The sequence below is a fragment of the Symphalangus syndactylus genome, chromosome 13, assembly GCF_028878055.3.
Source record: "Symphalangus syndactylus isolate Jambi chromosome 13, NHGRI_mSymSyn1-v2.1_pri, whole genome shotgun sequence".
NCBI lineage: Eukaryota > Metazoa > Chordata > Mammalia > Primates > Hylobatidae > Symphalangus > Symphalangus syndactylus.
Window position 1 is genome coordinate 59,527,636 of NC_072435.2, and position 17,964 is coordinate 59,545,599.

Sequence of the window (17,964 nt, forward strand, 5' to 3'; positions counted from 1 at the left end):
ACAAAAATTAGCTGGGCATGGTGGCAGACACCTGTAATCTCAGCTACTCAGGAGGCTGAGGAGAATCGCTTGAACCCGGGAGGGGGAGGTTGTAGTGAGCTGACATTATGCCAATGCACTCCAGCCTAGGCAACAAGAGCAAAACTCTGTCAAAAAAGGAAGGAAGGAAGGAAGGAAGGAAGGAAGGAAGGAAGGAAGGAAGGAAGGAAGGAAGGAAAAGAAAGGAAGGAAGGAGGAAAAGAAAGAAAAGAAAGAGAAAGAAAGAAATCCTATCTATAGGAACAATGAGGGTCTAGTGCCACCTGACTTTTAGCAACAAGGAAGTGGACCAAAGTGCAGCCTGATTATGTTTAATTATAATTACATTTCTGGGGCTCGATGGCTCACGCCTGTAACCCCAGCACTTTGGGAGGCTGAGGCGGGCGGATCATTTGAGGTCAGGAGTTTGAGACCAGCCTGGCCAACATGGTGAAACCCCGTCTCTACTAAAAATACAAAAATTAGCCAGGCATGGTGGTGGGCACCTGCAATCGCAGCTACTCGGGAGGCTGAGGCAGGAGGATCACTTTAACCTGGGAGTTGGAGGTTGCAGTAAGCGGAGATCGCACTACTGCACTCCAGCCTGGGTGACAGAGTGAGACTCAAAAAAAAAGACAGGCATAATCGACTTGTTAACATGCAGACTGCTGGGTCCCCCAGAGATTCTGGTTCAGTAGGTCTACAACAACAGATAATTTGCATTTCTGACAAATTGTCATGTGATGCTAATGCTGCTGGCAGAGGTCACACTTTGAAAACCACTGGTCTAGAAAAACACCTTTTTTTTTGAGACAGGGTCTTGTTGTCTCACCCACGCTGCAGTGCAGTGGTGCAATCATGGCTCACCGTAGCCTCAATCTCCTGGGCTCAAATGATCATCCTGCTTCACCCTTCTGAGTAGCTGGGACTACAGGGTGCACCACCCCACCTGGCTAATTTTTTAAAGATTTTTTTTGTATATATGAGGTCTCACTAAGTTGCTCAGGCTGGTGTCAAATTCCTAGACTCAAGCGATCCTCCTGTCTGAGACTCCCAAAGTGCTATGATTACAGTTGTGAGCCACCGTGTCCAGCCACAAATGAAAGTAATTTAATAAAATATTTCACCTGAACTTAATTATTTTGCTAATAATTAAGAGATATGCCGGGCACGGTGGCTCACACCTGTAATCCCAGTACTTTGGGAGGCCGAGCCGGGTGGATCACCTGAGGCTGGGAATTCGAGACCAGCTTGACCAACATGGAGAAACCTCGTCTCTACTAAAAATACAAAAAATTAGCCGGGCGTGGTGTCATATGCCTGTAATCCCAGCTATTCGGGAGGCTGAGGCAGGAGAATCGCTTGAACCCAGGAGGCGGAGGTTGCGGTGAGCCGAGATTGTGCCATTGCACTCCAGCCTGGGCAACAAGAGTGAAACTCCGTCTCAAAATAATAATAAGAAGAATAAATAGATAATATTTATATAAACGTATCCAAAATACTATTTCAACATGTTATCAATATTTTATAAATGACTAATGAGCTACTTTTTATTATTTTTTTCTTTTTATTTGAGACCGAGTTGCTCTGTAGCCCAAGCTGGAGTGCAGTGGCATGATCTCGGCTCACTGCAACCTCTGCCTCCCGGGTTCAAGTTATTCTCCTGCCTCAGCCTCCTGAGTAGCTGGGATTACAGGCACATGCCATCACGCCCAGCTACTTTCTGTATTTTCAGTAGAGTCAGGGTTTCACCATGTTGGCCAGGCTAGTCTTGAACTCCTGACCTCAAATGATCCACCGGCCTTGGCCACCCAAAGTGCTAGGATCACAGGCATGAGCCGCCCCACCCGGCCCACATTCTTTTTTCCTACTAAGTCTTCGAAATCCCTGTGTATATTTTATATTTGCAACACATCGCAATTAGGACTTGTCTTCAATAGCCACCTGTGTGGCTAGTGGCTACCATACTGGACAGCACAGGACAGGCCTGGAATGGTGGCTGCTGTTGCGGGGATAGTGAGTTGAAAGTGGAGACTTGCCTCTTGAATTTAGCAACAAGGATGAGCTTTGGGAATAAAAAGTTTCATTTTTGTGAAGTAGAGGGAGAGGAATGGAGAGAGAGTATATGAACACTTCCTTCCTGAAGTTTGGCTGTGGTTTTAACACCAATAGAGAGATTTAACAAAACTCAAAACCAACACCAGATATTAGCAGCACAAAAAAAGACAACCACATATTATGTCCCTTCTGATAGGAGATCTTAATATTATCCCTAAAGTATACTTAACCCCAAACTGAACATGAATCTGACTCAGCTTCTAGATCTACCAGTTTGCAAGACATACAGAGGATGGCAGAACATATTAAAGGACACCAAGAGGGGAAACCAGTCAAATCAGACTGAGAAGAGATTATTTGCAGGTGGATAGTGTCAAAAAGAAAGGAAAAAATTAAAATTTGTAAAAAAAAAAAAAAATAACACTTTGGGAGGCCGAGGCAGGAGGATCGCTTGAGCTCAAGAGTTTGAGACCAGCCTGGGCAACACAGTGAGACCCTGTCTCTATTAAAAAAAAAAAAAAAAAAGCATAAAATTTTGGCCAGGTGTGGTGGCTCACACCTGTAATTCTAGCACTTTGGGAGGGCAAGGCCAGAGAATCACCTGAAGTCAGGAGTTCGAGACCAGCCTGGCCAACATGGTGAAACCCTGGTGTGGTGGCGCGTGCCTGTAATCCCAGCTACTCAGGAGGCTGAGGCAGGAGAATCGCTTGAACCTAGGAGGTGGAGGTTGCAGTGAGCCAAGATCGTGCCATCACACTCCAGCCTGGGTGACAAAAGCAAGACTCCATCTTAAAAAAAAAAAAAGTATAAAATTAAAAAATTAAAAAATTAAACTGAGATGAATGAGAGGGAGAGGGAACAGTTATAAAAGACTTAAAGAGGTAACAAATACAATGCAGGCAGCCTGGTCGGATTCTAATTTGAACAAGCCAACAGTTTAAAGGCATTTCTATGACACTTAGGGAAATTTGGAGACAGGATGAATGTTAAGACACTACTAAGGATTTGTTTTTTTTTTTTAGATGCGATAAAAATGTTATAGTAATTTTTTTAAGAACCTATATTTTAGAGATACGTAATGGATGAAATCATGTGATGTCTGGGATTTGCTTTAAACTAACTTTGGGGGAGGTGGAATAAATAAAACAAGACTGGCCATATGTTGATAATTGTTGAAGCTGGGTGATGGGTACTTAGAGGATCATTATATTATTCTATTTCTGTGTAGGACTGAACATTACCGTAATAAGGCTTTAAAAGGGGGACTGCTGTGAAAAAGAAAATAGTAGGGAAATTGTGTGTGTTTTTTCCCCCCAGATCGAAGCGCCTTTAACAGGATCGAGCTGACAAGGACGTTGGAATGCAAGAAAGTGAAAGGCGCCAGGGTGGCTGCAGGGCACATTCAATAGTCGGTCTCGCTCTTGCTCCCGCGGCTGCCTTCTCTGCAGCTCCGGAGGCTGCAGCTTCTGGTCCTGGACCCGGACTTGGGTCCCCACCCACGCGCTGAAGTCGTGCGGACTCAGCGGCCTCCCGCGCCTGCGCAGCACCGCCCTTTTCGGGCGCGGCGCCCAGTCCCTTCACCCCACAATCCCTCGCGCCGTTCCGGAGGCGCGCTAGGAGTGGGTGTGGCCTCTGCCTTCACATTGGAACAAGGTGAGGCAGAGGGTGTCGCGTGGTCTTCTGGGAAATGTAGTTCATCTGTCAGGCCGGAACCACCGCTCACCGGCTCGCGAGACTATGCACCCCACAATGCGCCGCGCGCGCAGCGGCTGAGCGATGCGTTGCTGCCTCCACGTGGTGGCTGAGCGATCCTGCTCCGGTTTGGGAATGGTGCCCAGAAGGGTAGGGGTAGGGGCGGGGACGGTGCTAGGGATGCTGAGGGTCGCCCTGGAAACCTCTGGGAAGATTTTCCAGAGGGTAAGTCCCCTGGACCTGGCCCAAGAAAGGGTAGTAGTAATGAAGAAATTGGAGGTGGGGCCCGCTATGAGGATTGAATGACAGAGCAGCACCTGTTGGCTGCATATGATAATCAGGCTACTGTTACGCTTAAGACTTACACAGTAGGCACTTCCTAGGCCACGTACCGCTCCCTGCAATTCAGGTGTCTTAGCCTATTCAGTCCTCCCAGCCACCATTCGAGATATTATCAGCCCTCCTTTCTAGGAGTGAAGCTGAAGCCCAGAAAATCGAATCACTTGCTCAGAGTTATTCAACATGTCAATGGCAGAGCTGGGATTTGAACTAGGCTGTCGGGCTGCCAAGTCTGTGCTCTTCTTCATAGGAATATCTGATCGCCCTATTCAGTTATCCTAAAATTGTAATTAGCACATGAATCAAGTCAAGATGGTCATTAACATGTGAATCTCTTTGAGTCGCTGATTACCAGCGCTTGTTCCTGCCCAAATTTGTGACTTAGACCTGCTTCAGGACAAAGTTGACAATCAACATAGATTTATAGTTAGCACATGAATCAGCACAGGTTTCTGTTCACAGGGATCAGATTTCTGATTAGCACTTGAATCAGCAGTGGTTTGTGTCAAGAGCTGGAGTCTTTAGGTTTCTGATTTGCAGCGGGATCTCCACCCAGGGATTATTTTCTTGCCTAAATAGGCCTGTTCCTTTATGTCCAGGTGACCTTCTCCTCAAATGTTGTCCCAGCTGGGTGCAGTGGCTCACGCCTGTAATCCCAACACTTTGGGAGGCTGAGGCAGGAAGATTGCTTGGGTCCAGGAATTTGAGACCAACGTGGGCAACATAGCGAGACTCCCTGTCTCTATAAAAAATAAGACAATTAGCCTGGCATGGTGGCATGCTCCTGTAGTCCCAGCTACTTGAGAGGCTGAGGTGGGAGGATCCCTTGAGCCCAGGAGTTTGAGGCTGCAGGGAGCTATGATTGTGCCACTGCATGGCAGCCTCAGCGACAAAGCAAGATCATTTCTCTTAAAGAAAAAAAAAAAGAAAAAATGCGGGCGCAGTGGTTCATGCCTGTAATCCCAGCACTGTAATCCCAGCCTGAGGTGGGCGGATCAACTGAGGTCAGGAGTTTGAGACCAGTCTGGCCAACACAGTGAAACTTTCCATCTGTACTAAAAAAAATTTTTAAAATGGCCAGGCATAGTGGCTCACGCCTGTAATCCCAGCACTTTGGGAGGCTGAGGTGGGTGGATCATCTGAGGTCAGGAGTTCGAGACCAGCCTGGCCTACATGGTGAAACCCCGTATCTACTAAAAATACAAAAATTAGCCAGGCATGGTGTTACATGCCTGTAATCCCAGCTACTCGGGAGGCTGAGGCAGAAGAATCGCTTGAACCTGGAAGGCGGAGGTTGCAGTGAGCCAAGATCACGCCACTGAACTCCAGCCTGGGTGACAGAGCGAGACTCTGTCTCAAAAAAAAAAAAAAAAATTAGCCAAGCGTGGTGGTGCATGCCCGTAATCCCAGCTACTCAGGAGGCTGAGGCAGGAGAGTAGCTTGAACCCAAGAGGTGGAGGTTGCAGTGAGCTGAGATCATGCCACTGCATTCCAGCCTGGGCGACACAGCAGGACTCTGTCTTAAAAAAAAAGAGATGGGGGCCAGGCGTGGTGGCTCACACCTATAATCCCAGCACTTCGGGAGGCTAAGGTGGGGGGATCACCTGAGGTCAGGAGTTCAAGACCAGCCTTGCCAACATGGCGAAACCCCATCTCTACTAAAAATACAAAAATTAGCCGGGCATGGTGGTAGGCACCTGTTATCCCAGCTACTTGGGAGGCTGAGGCAGGAGAATCACTTGAACTAAGGAGGCAGAGGTTGCAGTGAGCCAAGATTGTGCCACTGCACTACAGCCTGGGCAACAAAGTAAGACTCTGTCTCAAAAAAATAAATAAATAGGCCGGGCGCTGTGGCTCACGCCTGTAATCCCAGCACTTTGGGAGGCCGAGGCGGGCAGATCATGAGGTCAGCAGATCGAGACCATCCTGGCTAACATGGTGAAACCCTGTCTCTAATAAAAATACAAAAAAGAAAATTAGCCGGGCATGGTGGCAGATGCCTGTAGTCCCAGCTACTCGGGAGGCTGAGGCAGGAGAATGGCGTGAACCCAGGAGGTGGAGCTTGCAGTGAGCCAAGATCACGCCACTGCACTCCAGCCTGGGCAACAGAGCAAGACTCCATCTCAAAAATAAATAAATAAATAAAATAATTAAATGGGGTTGTTTTTTGCTTGTTGCATTGTTTAAGTCCCTTATAGACTGAATTCCTCTTTATGTCTCTAAATACATTTATCTCTTTGGTACACATCTGGGGTGCTACATCCCCTCAGCCCACAAGGTTTTAGCATAGCTGTTGCGGTAGACAGTTCCATGTGCAGTGCAGATAGCCCTGGTTTAGCCCAGCTGTTCTCAAAATGTGGTCCCTGACTGGGTGTAGTGGCTCATGCCTGTAATAACACTTTGGGAGGCCTGGGAGGGAGGATTGCCTGAGGCCAAGAGTTCAAGACCAGCCTGGGCAGCATATTGAGACCCTGTCTCTACAAGAAATTTTAAAAATTAGCTGGATATGGCGACGCATGCCTGTAGTCCCAGTTACTCTGAAGCCTGAGGTGGGAGGATTGCTTGAGCCCAGGAATTTGAGGTTGCAGTCAGTTATGATTACACCAATGTACTCCAGCCTGGGTGACAAAGAAAGGCCCTGTCTCAAAAAAAAGTGTGGTCTTTGAAACATCACATTAGCATCACCTGGGTACTTGTTAAAAATGCAAATGTTCGGGTCCCACCTCAGACCCACTGAAACAGAAACTCTGAGGTTGGGACCTGGAGATCTATGGTGCCCCCGGGTGATCCTGGTGGGCTACACTGCAAGGACACCTGGCCTGGCTCCTGCAAGGCAAGGCATCCCTCTCTGCTTTTCTTTCTTTCTTTCTTTCTTTGCTTTCTTTCTTTCTGTCTTTCTTTCTTTTCTTTCTGTCTGTCTTCTTTCTTTCTTTCTGTCTGTCTTTCTTCTTTCTTTCTTTCTTTCTTTTCTTTTCTTTTCTTTTCTTTCTAAGACAGAGTCTCACTCTGTCACCCTGGCTGGAGTGCAATGGCTGGATCTCGGATCACTACAATCTCCACCTCCTGGGTTCAAGCAATTCTCTTGCCTCAGCCTCCCGAGTAGCTGGGATTACAGGCGCCCACTACCACACCCGGCTAATTTTTGTATTTTTAGTAGAGACGGGGTTTCTCCATGTTGGCCAGGCTGGTCTCCAACGCCTGACCTCAAGTGATCCGCCTGCCTTGGCCTCCCAAAGAGCCGGGATTACAGGCGTGAGCCACCGTCCCCGGCTGTCAGTGTGTCTTGAGGTCTTTCCCTAATCCCAGATGGCACAAGTTTTCCCTCTTGCAGCCAGAGAAAGGAGCCTTGGGAAGGAGCCCCTCTGGCCTGAAAGATCAAGCCTGTTGCTGGGCATGGCCAGGTGAGGAAACTCCAACCGTGGAAAGGACATTCCAGGGAGGTAGTGCTGAGATAGGGGGGAAGAAAGAGACACGTTTGGGGGGCCGGTGGCTCTGGAATGAAGCGCTACACTCAAGGCTAGGAATGGTTACTGAATGCACATACACACATACCATTCTCACAGCCCAGGTGCTGCGTCTTAGAGCGTGTGAGTGTGTGTGTGTCTGTGTGTGCGCGCGCACGCACGTCTCTATCTCTTTCTCTGACTTGTCCTTATCTCTTGTCTCTCCATAGCTCTGTGTCTCGCTGTCTCTGTGCATTTCCATGTCTCAAATATGTGTGTGTTTCAATCTCTCTCTCTGCCTCTTTCCATTTACTCCTCTCCATCAGTCTAAGCCTGCCCATCTTTTTGTCTGCCTCTCTGTATCTCTGTTCTTCTCTGTCTCTCTGTCTCAGTCTCTCTGTATCCAGGGATTCTCGTTCCCAGCAGCGCCAGGGCGACTCCATGGGAGGTGGGGCCGGGGCGCGTCTTTGAGAGAAGGGGCGGGTGCCTACGCCTTTAAGCGCGGGTGCGCGCGGAGCCTGCGCCTTTAAGCGCGGGTGCGCGCGCGGCCCTGGTTTCCCGGCGAGGAGGCCGCGGGAGCGCCTGGACCCGGCCCGCCAGCCCGGCCCCCGCCTCGGCCCCGGCGGGGGAGGGGTCTCTGAGCGCGGCCCCTCCCCCCTGCGCCCCCGCCTGCTCTGCAGTGCCCCCATCCCGCGTGTCCCAGTCTGTCTGTCCGTCCCTCCTCTCCCAGGCCTCGCCCCACCCGGCCCTGGGGCTGCCCGGTTGCCCCCCTCCCCACCGCAGCCGGTCCCCTCCCTCCCAGTCAGCCTCCGCCGCGGCCCAGGAAGCCAGCCGGGACGCCGCCGCCCCGGACCCCGCGCCCTAACCTCCACCTCGGGGGCCTGCACCCCGAGATTGAATCGGGAATTCCGGAAACCCGAGCCTGGAACCCTGATCTGGGACCAGCACCCCGAGATCCGGCCGTGGAACCCCAAGATCTGGAGCCTGAACCCCAATATATGGGGCTGGAATCTCAACATCGGTCACTGGGACCTCAATATTTGGAGCCGGAACCCCACAATTTGGAACACAGACCCCAATATTTGGAGCAGAACCCCAAGATTTGACATCTAAAACCTCAAGCCTGGAGCTGAACTCTGAATTCTGGGCCTGGGACCTTGAAATCTGGGACTGGATTTCCAGTACTGTACCCTGGAACCCACTCTTGAGGACCTGAACCCTGGGATTCAGGCCTCAAATTCCAAGATCTGGACTGTGGGATTCCAAAGGGCCTGAACCCGAGTTTGGGCCTGAAGTCCTTGCTGCAGACCTGAATGCTTAAATCTGGGGCTTGAGACCTCCCAATCTTGACTCAGCACCCCAATATCTGAATGCAGAACTCTGGGATCGGATCTCAGACTCTAAACCCCACCATCTGGCTGCTTAGCATCCCAAGACTGGACCTGAGAGACCCTGACCCTGAACAACCCAAACTGGACCCCTAAAACTGGACCCTAGAGGCCCAATATTTAGGTGTCTGGAACCCCAAGTATTAAGTCTGGAGACTCCGTTGCCACAGATTTGAGCCGAGTCAGGACACAGTCCCTCTACAGAAGCCTTGAGGACAGGAAAGGCATGACCAGATGCTCCCTCCAGAACCCTGACCTCTGACTCCCCTGGAGCTAGAACTCTGCTCCCTGGGGCTGCTTCTAGCTCAGGTAAGGCTGCTGAAACCTCAAGGTGGGGAGGGGCTGGGAGGAGCATTGTGGCTTCGGGTTACAGTACCAGGTACCCTTTGGCACTCTTGAGGTTTCTCCAGAAAAAAAAGACATTCCCCCATGCGTCTGCCTTCAGCTCCTGCTCTGCTCCAAACACCCTCTGGACACTGGCCAGCCCTGCCCCTCTCTGACCTCGCCTGCCCCAGTTGATGGGACCTCCAGGTCTCTGACCCCTGCAACCCTTACAGCCTCTTGCTGTCTATCCTGTCCGACCGTCTCCACCCCCTCTCGTCTACCACTCCTCTCTCTGGTCTCCTTTCTCCACCTGTCCTGTCAATGGCCATCTCTGTTCCCTTTTTCTCTCCCTGATCATCTTTGTGACACCCCTGTCCACAGGTCCTCTCTCCAGTCACCTCCGCCTGCTGCTTCTCAGTGACCATCGCTGGTATCTGTGTCCACTGTGCCACTCTCTAATCATCATTCACCAGCTCTCTTGCTCTTTCTCCACCCCTGAATCTAAGCCTGGGTCTGTGACCGTCCCCATCCATCTTTGACATTGCTGTCCACCACTCTTCTCTCCAGCAGCCTCTGTCCATCTCTCCTCTCTAGCTTCCTCTGGCCACCTTTCCCTTTCTCTGGCCGTCTCTCCCACTGCTCTTGCCCTCCTCCCACCCCTGACCCTAACTCCCAGTCTGCAACCGTCTGACCATCTCTGGCCACCTCTCCTCTCTCTCTCACTCACCGATGCCCTCTGATCATCTCTGGCCACCTCTTCTCTCTCTCTCACTCACTGCTGCCCCCTTGATCATCTCTGGCCACCTCTTTTCTCTCGCTCGCTGATGCCCTCTGATCATCTCTGGCCACCTCTCCTCTCTCTCACTCGCTGATGCCCTCTGATCATCTCGAACATGTCTGCTGCCTTTCCTCTCTCCGATGACCTCTCCCCGCACCATCCTCCTGAGCAGCTGTCCTGGGCTCCCACTGACTCTGCCATGTCTGTCCTTTTCCTCCTCTCTGACCACCTTGCTGGCTTTGGGCCGTTTCTGACCACGTGTCTCTGACATGGTCATCTCCGCCAGATCTGAGTCCAACCCATGCCCTCCCTTCTCTTTGTCCACCGCTCATCTTCCTGACCATCTGTAACCCCTTCTCTTCTCTAGTCATATCTGACCACTTCTGATCATTGTTGCCACCCTGGCTGCCCCGTCTCCCCATGGCCAGCTTTGACCATCTCTGACCACATCTAAAGCCCTCTGGTTTTCCTGCCACTCACCCAGACCAGCTGTCATTTCTCTGACCATTTCTTTTTTCTTTTGGAGAGACAGAGTTACGCTCTGTTGCCCAGGCTGGAGTGTGGTGGCGCAATCATAGCTCACTGCAGCCTCAAATTCTTGGGCTCAAATCGATCCTCCCACCTCAGTGTCCCACGTAGCTAGGACCACAGGTGGGTGCCACCATGCCCAGCTAATTTTTAAAAATTTTTGTATAATAGATACACGGTCTCACTTTGTTGCCCAGGCTGGTCTTGAACTCCTGGCCTCAAGCCATCCTGCTGCCTCAGCCTCCCCAAATGCTGGGATTACATGTGTGAGCCACCGCGCCTGGCCTTCCTCTGGCTTTTGGTCACATCTGATGGTCTTTGACCAGCCCTTCTGCCCTCAGCCCACTGTGACCTTCTCTCCTGGTCTCAGACCACCCCCAGCCCCTGTGGAACCCCTCTTCTGCCCTCACGCCTCCCCTCTTCTCCACAGGACACCCCTGCCCGCGATGGCCATCCTCCCATTGCTCCTGTGCCTGCTGCCGCTGGCCCCTGCCTCATCTCCACCCCAGTCAGCCACACCCAGCCCATGTCCCCGCCGCTGCCGCTGCCAGACACAGTCGCTGCCCCTAAGCGTGCTGTGCCCAGGGGCAGGCCTCCTGTTCGTGCCACCCTCGCTGGACCGCCGGGCAGCCGAGCTGCGGCTGGCAGACAACTTCATCGCCTCCGTGCGCCGCCGCGACCTGGCCAACATGACGGGCCTGCTGCATCTGAGCCTGTCGCGGAACACCATCCGCCACGTGGCTGCCGGCGCCTTCGCCGACCTGCGGGCCCTGCGTGCCCTGCACCTGGATGGCAACCGGCTGACCTCACTGGGCGAGGGCCAGCTGCGCGGCCTGGTCAACTTGCGCCACCTCATCCTCAGCAACAACCAGCTGGCGGCGCTGGCGGCCGGCGCCCTGGATGATTGTGCCGAGACGCTGGAGGACCTCGACCTCTCCTACAACAACCTCGAGCAGCTGCCCTGGGAGGCCCTGGGCCGCCTGGGCAATGTCAACACGTTGGGCCTTGACCACAACCTGCTGGCTTCTGTGCCCGCCGGCGCCTTTTCCCGCCTGCACAAGCTGGCCCGGCTGGACATGACCTCCAACCGCCTGACCACAATCCCACCTGACCCACTCTTCTCCCGCCTGCCCCTGCTCGCCAGGCCCCGGGGCTCACCCGCCTCTGCCCTGGTGCTGGCCTTTGGCGGGAACCCCCTGCACTGCAACTGCGAGCTGGTGTGGCTGCGTCGCCTGGCGCGGGAGGACGACCTTGAGGCCTGCGCGTCCCCACCTGCTCTGGGCGGCCGCTACTTCTGGGCAGTGGGCGAGGAGGAGTTTGTCTGCGAGCCGCCCGTGGTGACTCACCGCTCGCCGCCTCTGGCTGTGCCCGCAGGTCGGCCAGCTGCCCTGCGCTGCCGGGCAGTGGGGGACCCAGAGCCCCATGTGCGTTGGGTGTCACCCCAGGGCCGGCTGCTGGGCAACTCAAGCCGTGCCCGCGCCTTCCCCAATGGGACGCTGGAGCTGCTGGTCACCAAGCCGGGTGATGGTGGCATCTTCACCTGCATTGCGGCCAATGCAGCTGGCGAGGCCACAGCTGCTGTGGAGCTGACTGTGGGTCCCCCACCACCTCCTCAGCTAGCCAACAGCACCAGCTGTGACCCCCCGCGGGACGGGGATCCTGATGCTCTCACCCCACCCTCCGCTGCCTCTGCTTCTGCCAAGGTGGCCGACACTGGGTCCCCTACCGACCGTGGCGTCCAGGTGACTGAGCACGGGGCCACAGCTGCTCTCGTCCAGTGGCCGGATCAGCGGCCTATCCCGGGCATCCGCGTGTACCAGATCCAGTACAACAGCTCAGCTGATGACATCCTCGTCTACAGGTGCAGGGTCCAGGCACTGGGATAGCTTGGGTGGGGGAGTGAGGCAAGGGGAGGGTTGAGGGTACACCTACTAATACCCTACACCAAAGCACAACTGATAAGTGATGATGGAAGGTTCCAAAAGAAATCAGAGAGCAAAAGTAAAAGAAATCAGGCAGCAAGGATAACAAGAATATGGCAGAAAGGGTCAATGAAATCTGACAGCAGTGATAAAAAGAAGTCAGACAAGAAGGACGAAGTAAATGAGACAGCAAATGTTAAAATATATCAGGCTACAGGGCTAAAAAAGATCAAGCAATAAGGATAAAAGAAATCAGCCTGCATGGGTAAGAAGAAATTAGGCAGCAAGAATAAATAGTAGTAGCAAACATAAAAAGGAAACCAGGCAGCGGGAGGAGAAAGTAATCAGGGCAGAAGAATAAAATGTTAATGGGCAAGGGTGGGTGGGGGAGATAAGGGAATAAAAATAAATTTAAGTTGTAAAGATAAAGAGAGAAACACCAGGTTTTCCAGATGACAGGACTAGATACTAGCTGGGCCGCAGGAAGAAAAGGAGATCAAACAGGAAAGCACAGGGAGCCCAGAAAAAATGAAATAAGCAGCTCTGTTAGAAAAAGAAATCAGGCCAGAGGTTAGAAGGAAAATTGCAGGGAGGAGGTTCGATGGAGACTGGGCTTTGGGTGTGTGTGGTGTGAACTATTCCACGTTTCAAGTTCTAATATAGTGACATCCAGATTTTTTTTTTTTTTTTTTTTTTTGAGACAGGGTCTCATTTTGTCACCCAGGCTGGAGTGCAGTGGCGCATCTCGGCTCACTACAACCTCCGCTTCCCTGGTTCAAGCGATTCTTCTGCCTCAGCCTCCCGAGTAGCTGGGATTACAGGCGTGCACCACCACGCTCAGCTAATGTTTGCATTTTATTTTTAGTAGAGACGGCGTTTTGCCATGTTGGCCAGGCTGGTCTCGAAGTCCTGACCTCAGGTGATCCACCTGCCTCAGCCTCCCAAAGTGCTGGGATTACAGGTGTGAACCACCGCACTCAGCGTAGGTTTTTTCTTTTCTTTCTTTTTTTTTTTTTTTTTTTTTTATTTGAGACAGAGTCTCGCTGTGTTGCCCAGGCTAGAGTGAGTGCAGTGGCTCAATCTTGACTCACTGCAAGCTCCGCCTCCCGGGTTCACGCCATTCTCCTGCCTCAGCCTCCCAAGTAGCTGGGACAAGTAGTGGTGCCCGTCACCACGCCCGGCTAATTTTTTGTATTTTTAGTAGAGATGGGGTTTCACCATGTTAGCCAGGATGGTCTCGATCTCCTGACCTCGTGATCCGCCTGCCTCGGCCTCCCAAAGTGCTAGGATTACAGGCCTGAGCCACTGAGCCCGGCAGATTTTTTATTTTCTAAATCAAATCAAACCTAGTTCAGGTTCCTTTTGCCAGGTGAACAGAAATATCCAGTTTGCCACACTTGTGGGGGATTCTCTTCTCTCTCCTGTTGTTGCAAACACAGAACCTGGGGTTTACACACTCCAAGAGGTGGCTCAGTCCAACTTGTCCCCCCAAGCTGGAGAGCACTCAGCACATCTGCAGTGACCGCATATGGTCAGCAGTGGTGGCTGCTGACCCAGGTGCTGTTGACACCTCTTACCAAAGTCCAACCTTGCATGGATGGACTGCAGCTGTGGGTGAGTCCCTGTCCTCACGGCCAGGCTGGGCCAAGGGTGCAGTCCCAAGGCTGACTGTAAAGACTGGACCTCCCCAGGGCTGAGGACTATGCCTTGGGGACCTAGTAGTATCTGGATGTCCTTTCCCTCCCTTGGGGCCAACACCTCAAGAAAAGGCCACTTGATTTCCATTTCAGTCCTGACAACCCACTGAGCTCATTCTACTCCCTTTCTCAGACATGACTCAGAAGATTCCACGGAATTCCTGCCCCTGACAATCACACAAGTCGGCTGGGCATGGTGGCTCACGCCTGTAATCCCAGCACTTTGGGAGGCCGAGGCGGGTGGATCACCGGTTCAGGAGTTTGAGACCATCCTGGCTAAGACAGTGAAACCTCATGTCTACTAAAAATACAAAAAGTTAGCCAAGTGTGGTGGCACGCGCCTGTAGTCCCAGCTACTCAGGAGGCTGAGGCAGGAGAATTGCTTGAACCTGGGAGGCGGAGGTTGCAGTGAGCTGACACTGCGCCACTGCACTCCAGCCTGGGTGACAGAGTGAGACTCCATCTCAAAAAAAAAAAAAAGTCACACAAGTCCTGGCCACCTTGCCAGGTGGGGAATGGGATGAATGCTGTCCTAGACAGTCACCCTGCCCCAGGCGGCCACGGAGTTCCCTGTACCTCTCATTAGAATAGCCTAGGAATAAAACAGGTGATAAGACCAGTCAACTCTCCAACAGCATGCCTAACTACAAAAGAAACTATAGTGAAATTGGGTGGTAAGGATTAAAAGGAAACAAGAAAGAAAAAGATAAATAGAAACCACCCAACAGAGATAAAAGAGAAGCAGGTGACAGAGCTGGAAAAAAATAAGGCAACGGGGAGATAAAGAAAGCAGTAGTGGCGGAGACATATTAGTTTAATGAAAAGGGAATCAGATGACAGGACTCATTAGAAAACAGGCTATCGATAGTCATAATAATAGGGCAGTAGGGCTAGGGGGACATTTATTGGCAGGTTACAAGGAAATTGGGCAACAGGGGTACAGGGAGATCAGGTGGTTTGATTGGAGAGAATCCTAGCTGTACTCTAGAGGAAAATCAAGCAGCTGGAAAAGGGAAATTTGGCATAGGCTGCAGGAAATAGGGGAACCAGAGGGAAATTGGCAAGGGTCTGGAGGAGACTGGGAGGTAAAATGTGGGGGAAATTGGATGGGGGAGGCTAGAAGACAAAAGGATTAAATTAGAGGGAAATTGGACAGGGTTAGAGCAGAATTCGGTGGCAAACTGGAGAGATGACTGGCAGTGGGGCCGGAGTGAAATCAGGCAGAGGACTGGGGCAGAATTGGGCAGGGAGGCTACAGCAGAGCTGGGCTGCAGTCTGGAGGGAAATTGAGTGGGCAGTGCAAAAGGGAAATTGGGCAGTTAGGTATAAAATGAAACCAGCAAGGTGTGGTGGTTTACGCCTGTAATCCCAACACTTAAGGAGGCCAAGGCAGGAGGCTGGACTGCCTTGAGGCCAGGAGTTTGAGACCAGCCTGGGCAATATAGCAAGAGCCCGTCTCTACAAAAAATTTTAAAATTAGCTGGGCATGGTAGTGCACGCCTGTAGTTCCAGCTACTCAGGAGGCTGAGGCAGGAGGATGGCTTGAGTCCAGGAATTAGAGGCTGCAGTGAGCCGTGATCATGCCACTGCACTCCAGCATGGGCAACAGAGCAAGACCCTGTCTCTAAGAAAACAGAAAGAAAGAAAGAAAAGAAACAGGATGGATAGGAAGAACTCACGTGGTGAGCTGTTAGAGAAATTGGGTGGTGGGACTAGAGTGAAATTGGGCAGCAGGCTATGAGGACGTGTGAGAAGGTGGGCTAGAGTGAAATTGACCAACAGACTGGAGGGGTATCAGTCAGGTGGCTGAATGGGATGTCAGACCAAAGGGAATTGGGATGGTGGTGAGAGGGAGCTCATTGGGTAGAATGAAATGAAGCAGTGGACTGGTGGGAAGTCTAGCCCCGCAGGGAGTTTGGTGGGGGAAGCACAGGATGGAGGCTGGGCAGCCTGAGACCTGACCCCCACCTGCCTGCCCTGCAGGATGATCCCGGCGGACAGCCGCTCGTTCCTGCTGACGGACCTGGCGTCAGGCCGGACCTACGATCTGTGCGTACTCGCCGTGTACGAGGACAGCGCCACGGGGCTCACGGCCACACGGCCTGTGGGCTGCGCCCGCTTCTCCACCGAACCTGCGCTGCGGCCATGCGGGGCGCCGCACGCTCCCTTCCTGGGCGGCACGATGATCATTGCGCTGGGCGGCGTCATCGTGGCCTCGGTACTGGTCTTCATCTTCGTGCTGCTAATGCGCTACAAGGTGCACGGCGGCCAGCCCCCCGGCAAGGCCAAGACTCCCGCGCCTGTTAGCAGCGTTTGCTCCCAGACCAACGGGGCCCTGGGCCCCACGCCCACGCCCGCTCCGCCCGCCCCGGAGCCCGCAGTGCTCAGGGCCCACACCGTGGTCCAGCTGGACTGCGAGCCCTGGGGGCCCGGCCACGAACCTGTGGGACCCTAGCCAGGCGCCCCCACCTAAGGGTCCTCTGGCCCCACGGACAGCAGGACCCGGACACCCCGTGGGACCTGGCCTCAGACTCACCAAATTGCTCATGGTTTTTAAAACACTGATGGGGAGGGTGTCGGGGACACCAGGGCACAACAAGAAAGTCCTATTTTTCTAAGCTTGGGCCTAGACCCTTGCCCTCGTCTCTGTCTATGGGGGTTGGGGGACGGAGCAGGGGTCTGGAGCTGGGGAATGCCTCCTTTGGGGAGACACCCCCTCCCCGCCCAGTTCAGTCTGAGGACCCTGGAGGAGGCTGAGGATGGCGATCCATTCAGACAATAGATGTTCCCTGCGTGTCGGCTCTGGGCATCCCCTGGGTTGGGGGATGCTATGGTGATCCAGATAGCCCTGAGCCCTGCCCGCAGGGGCCTAAAGTCAAATGGGAGACAGACACATCCCCAGACAGTGATAGCACAGAGTGACCAGGGATATGGGGATGAGGGAAGCCTGGGGGATTGTGACAGTCCAGAAGACGTACCCTGCTCAGCCCCAGGTGTGGTCAGGGAGGGCTTCCTGGAGGAGGACACATGTGATCTGAGAATGACATATGAAGGAGATAACTGGGCAAAGAGCAGAAGGAAAGCTCTTTCAGGCAGAAGGCACAGCACAAGCAAGGTGGCGGTGTGCCCTGGGCACTGGGGGTGCTATGGTAGAGGTGAGGCAGGAGGGTTGAGCAGAGTCTAGGACTTCCAGGCTGAGGAGCTCAGACTATGGCGTGATGGTACTGGGGAGCCATGGAGGGTTGTATGCAAGGGAGAGATGGGGTCAGGTTGGGGCTTTAGGAAGATCCTTCTAGTGCTATGAGGAGGGTGGACCCAAGGGGAAGACTGAAGCTGGGAGCCCCAGGGGAACCTGGGGCAGGGACCTGGGTGGGTGAGGACAAAGTTGGACCAGCTGGGCTAGGGAACAAGAAAAGGGAGTGGGTTGATAGAGACACTCGGGAAGCCGTGGGAAGCTGAGGCGGTGGGTTATGGAGCTGCAGGGCCATGGGGTGGGGCGGGAAGATGGTGGGGACTACCCTGATATAGGACCAGGGAGGAGGAGCAGGTTTGGGAAAGATGATATGGCCAGTGGGGAACTTGGTAGATGTAGGGGGCCCTGAGGATGTCCAGGATGTGGCATTCAGGAGGCTGCAGGACCCCTGGTCTGAGGCTGAAGCTGGGAATAGAAATGAGGGCTTTGTCAGCAGAGATGGGAACTGACGCTGCTGGGGTTAAGACGGCTTCTAGTGGGGGGTGGTTCCAAGTCCCCACTATGGGACATTTTTTCTTTTTTCT

The 17,964-nt window shown here is 53.0% G+C and overlaps 1 protein-coding gene across 1 annotated transcript; it reads left to right on the forward strand.

Annotated features, from left to right (window-relative positions):
• Positions 1 to 8,077: 8,077 nt before the first annotated feature.
• Positions 8,078 to 16,805, forward strand: LRFN3 (leucine rich repeat and fibronectin type III domain containing 3). The gene is made up of 3 exons (XM_055239671.2): positions 8,078 to 9,247; positions 10,999 to 12,429; positions 16,171 to 16,805. Exons 2-3 carry the CDS (start codon positions 11,015 to 11,017, stop codon positions 16,640 to 16,642), a joined length of 1,887 nt encoding a protein of 628 aa, XP_055095646.1. The 5' UTR covers positions 8,078 to 9,247; positions 10,999 to 11,014; the 3' UTR covers positions 16,643 to 16,805.
• The last annotated feature ends 1,159 nt before the right edge of the window (positions 16,806 to 17,964 follow it).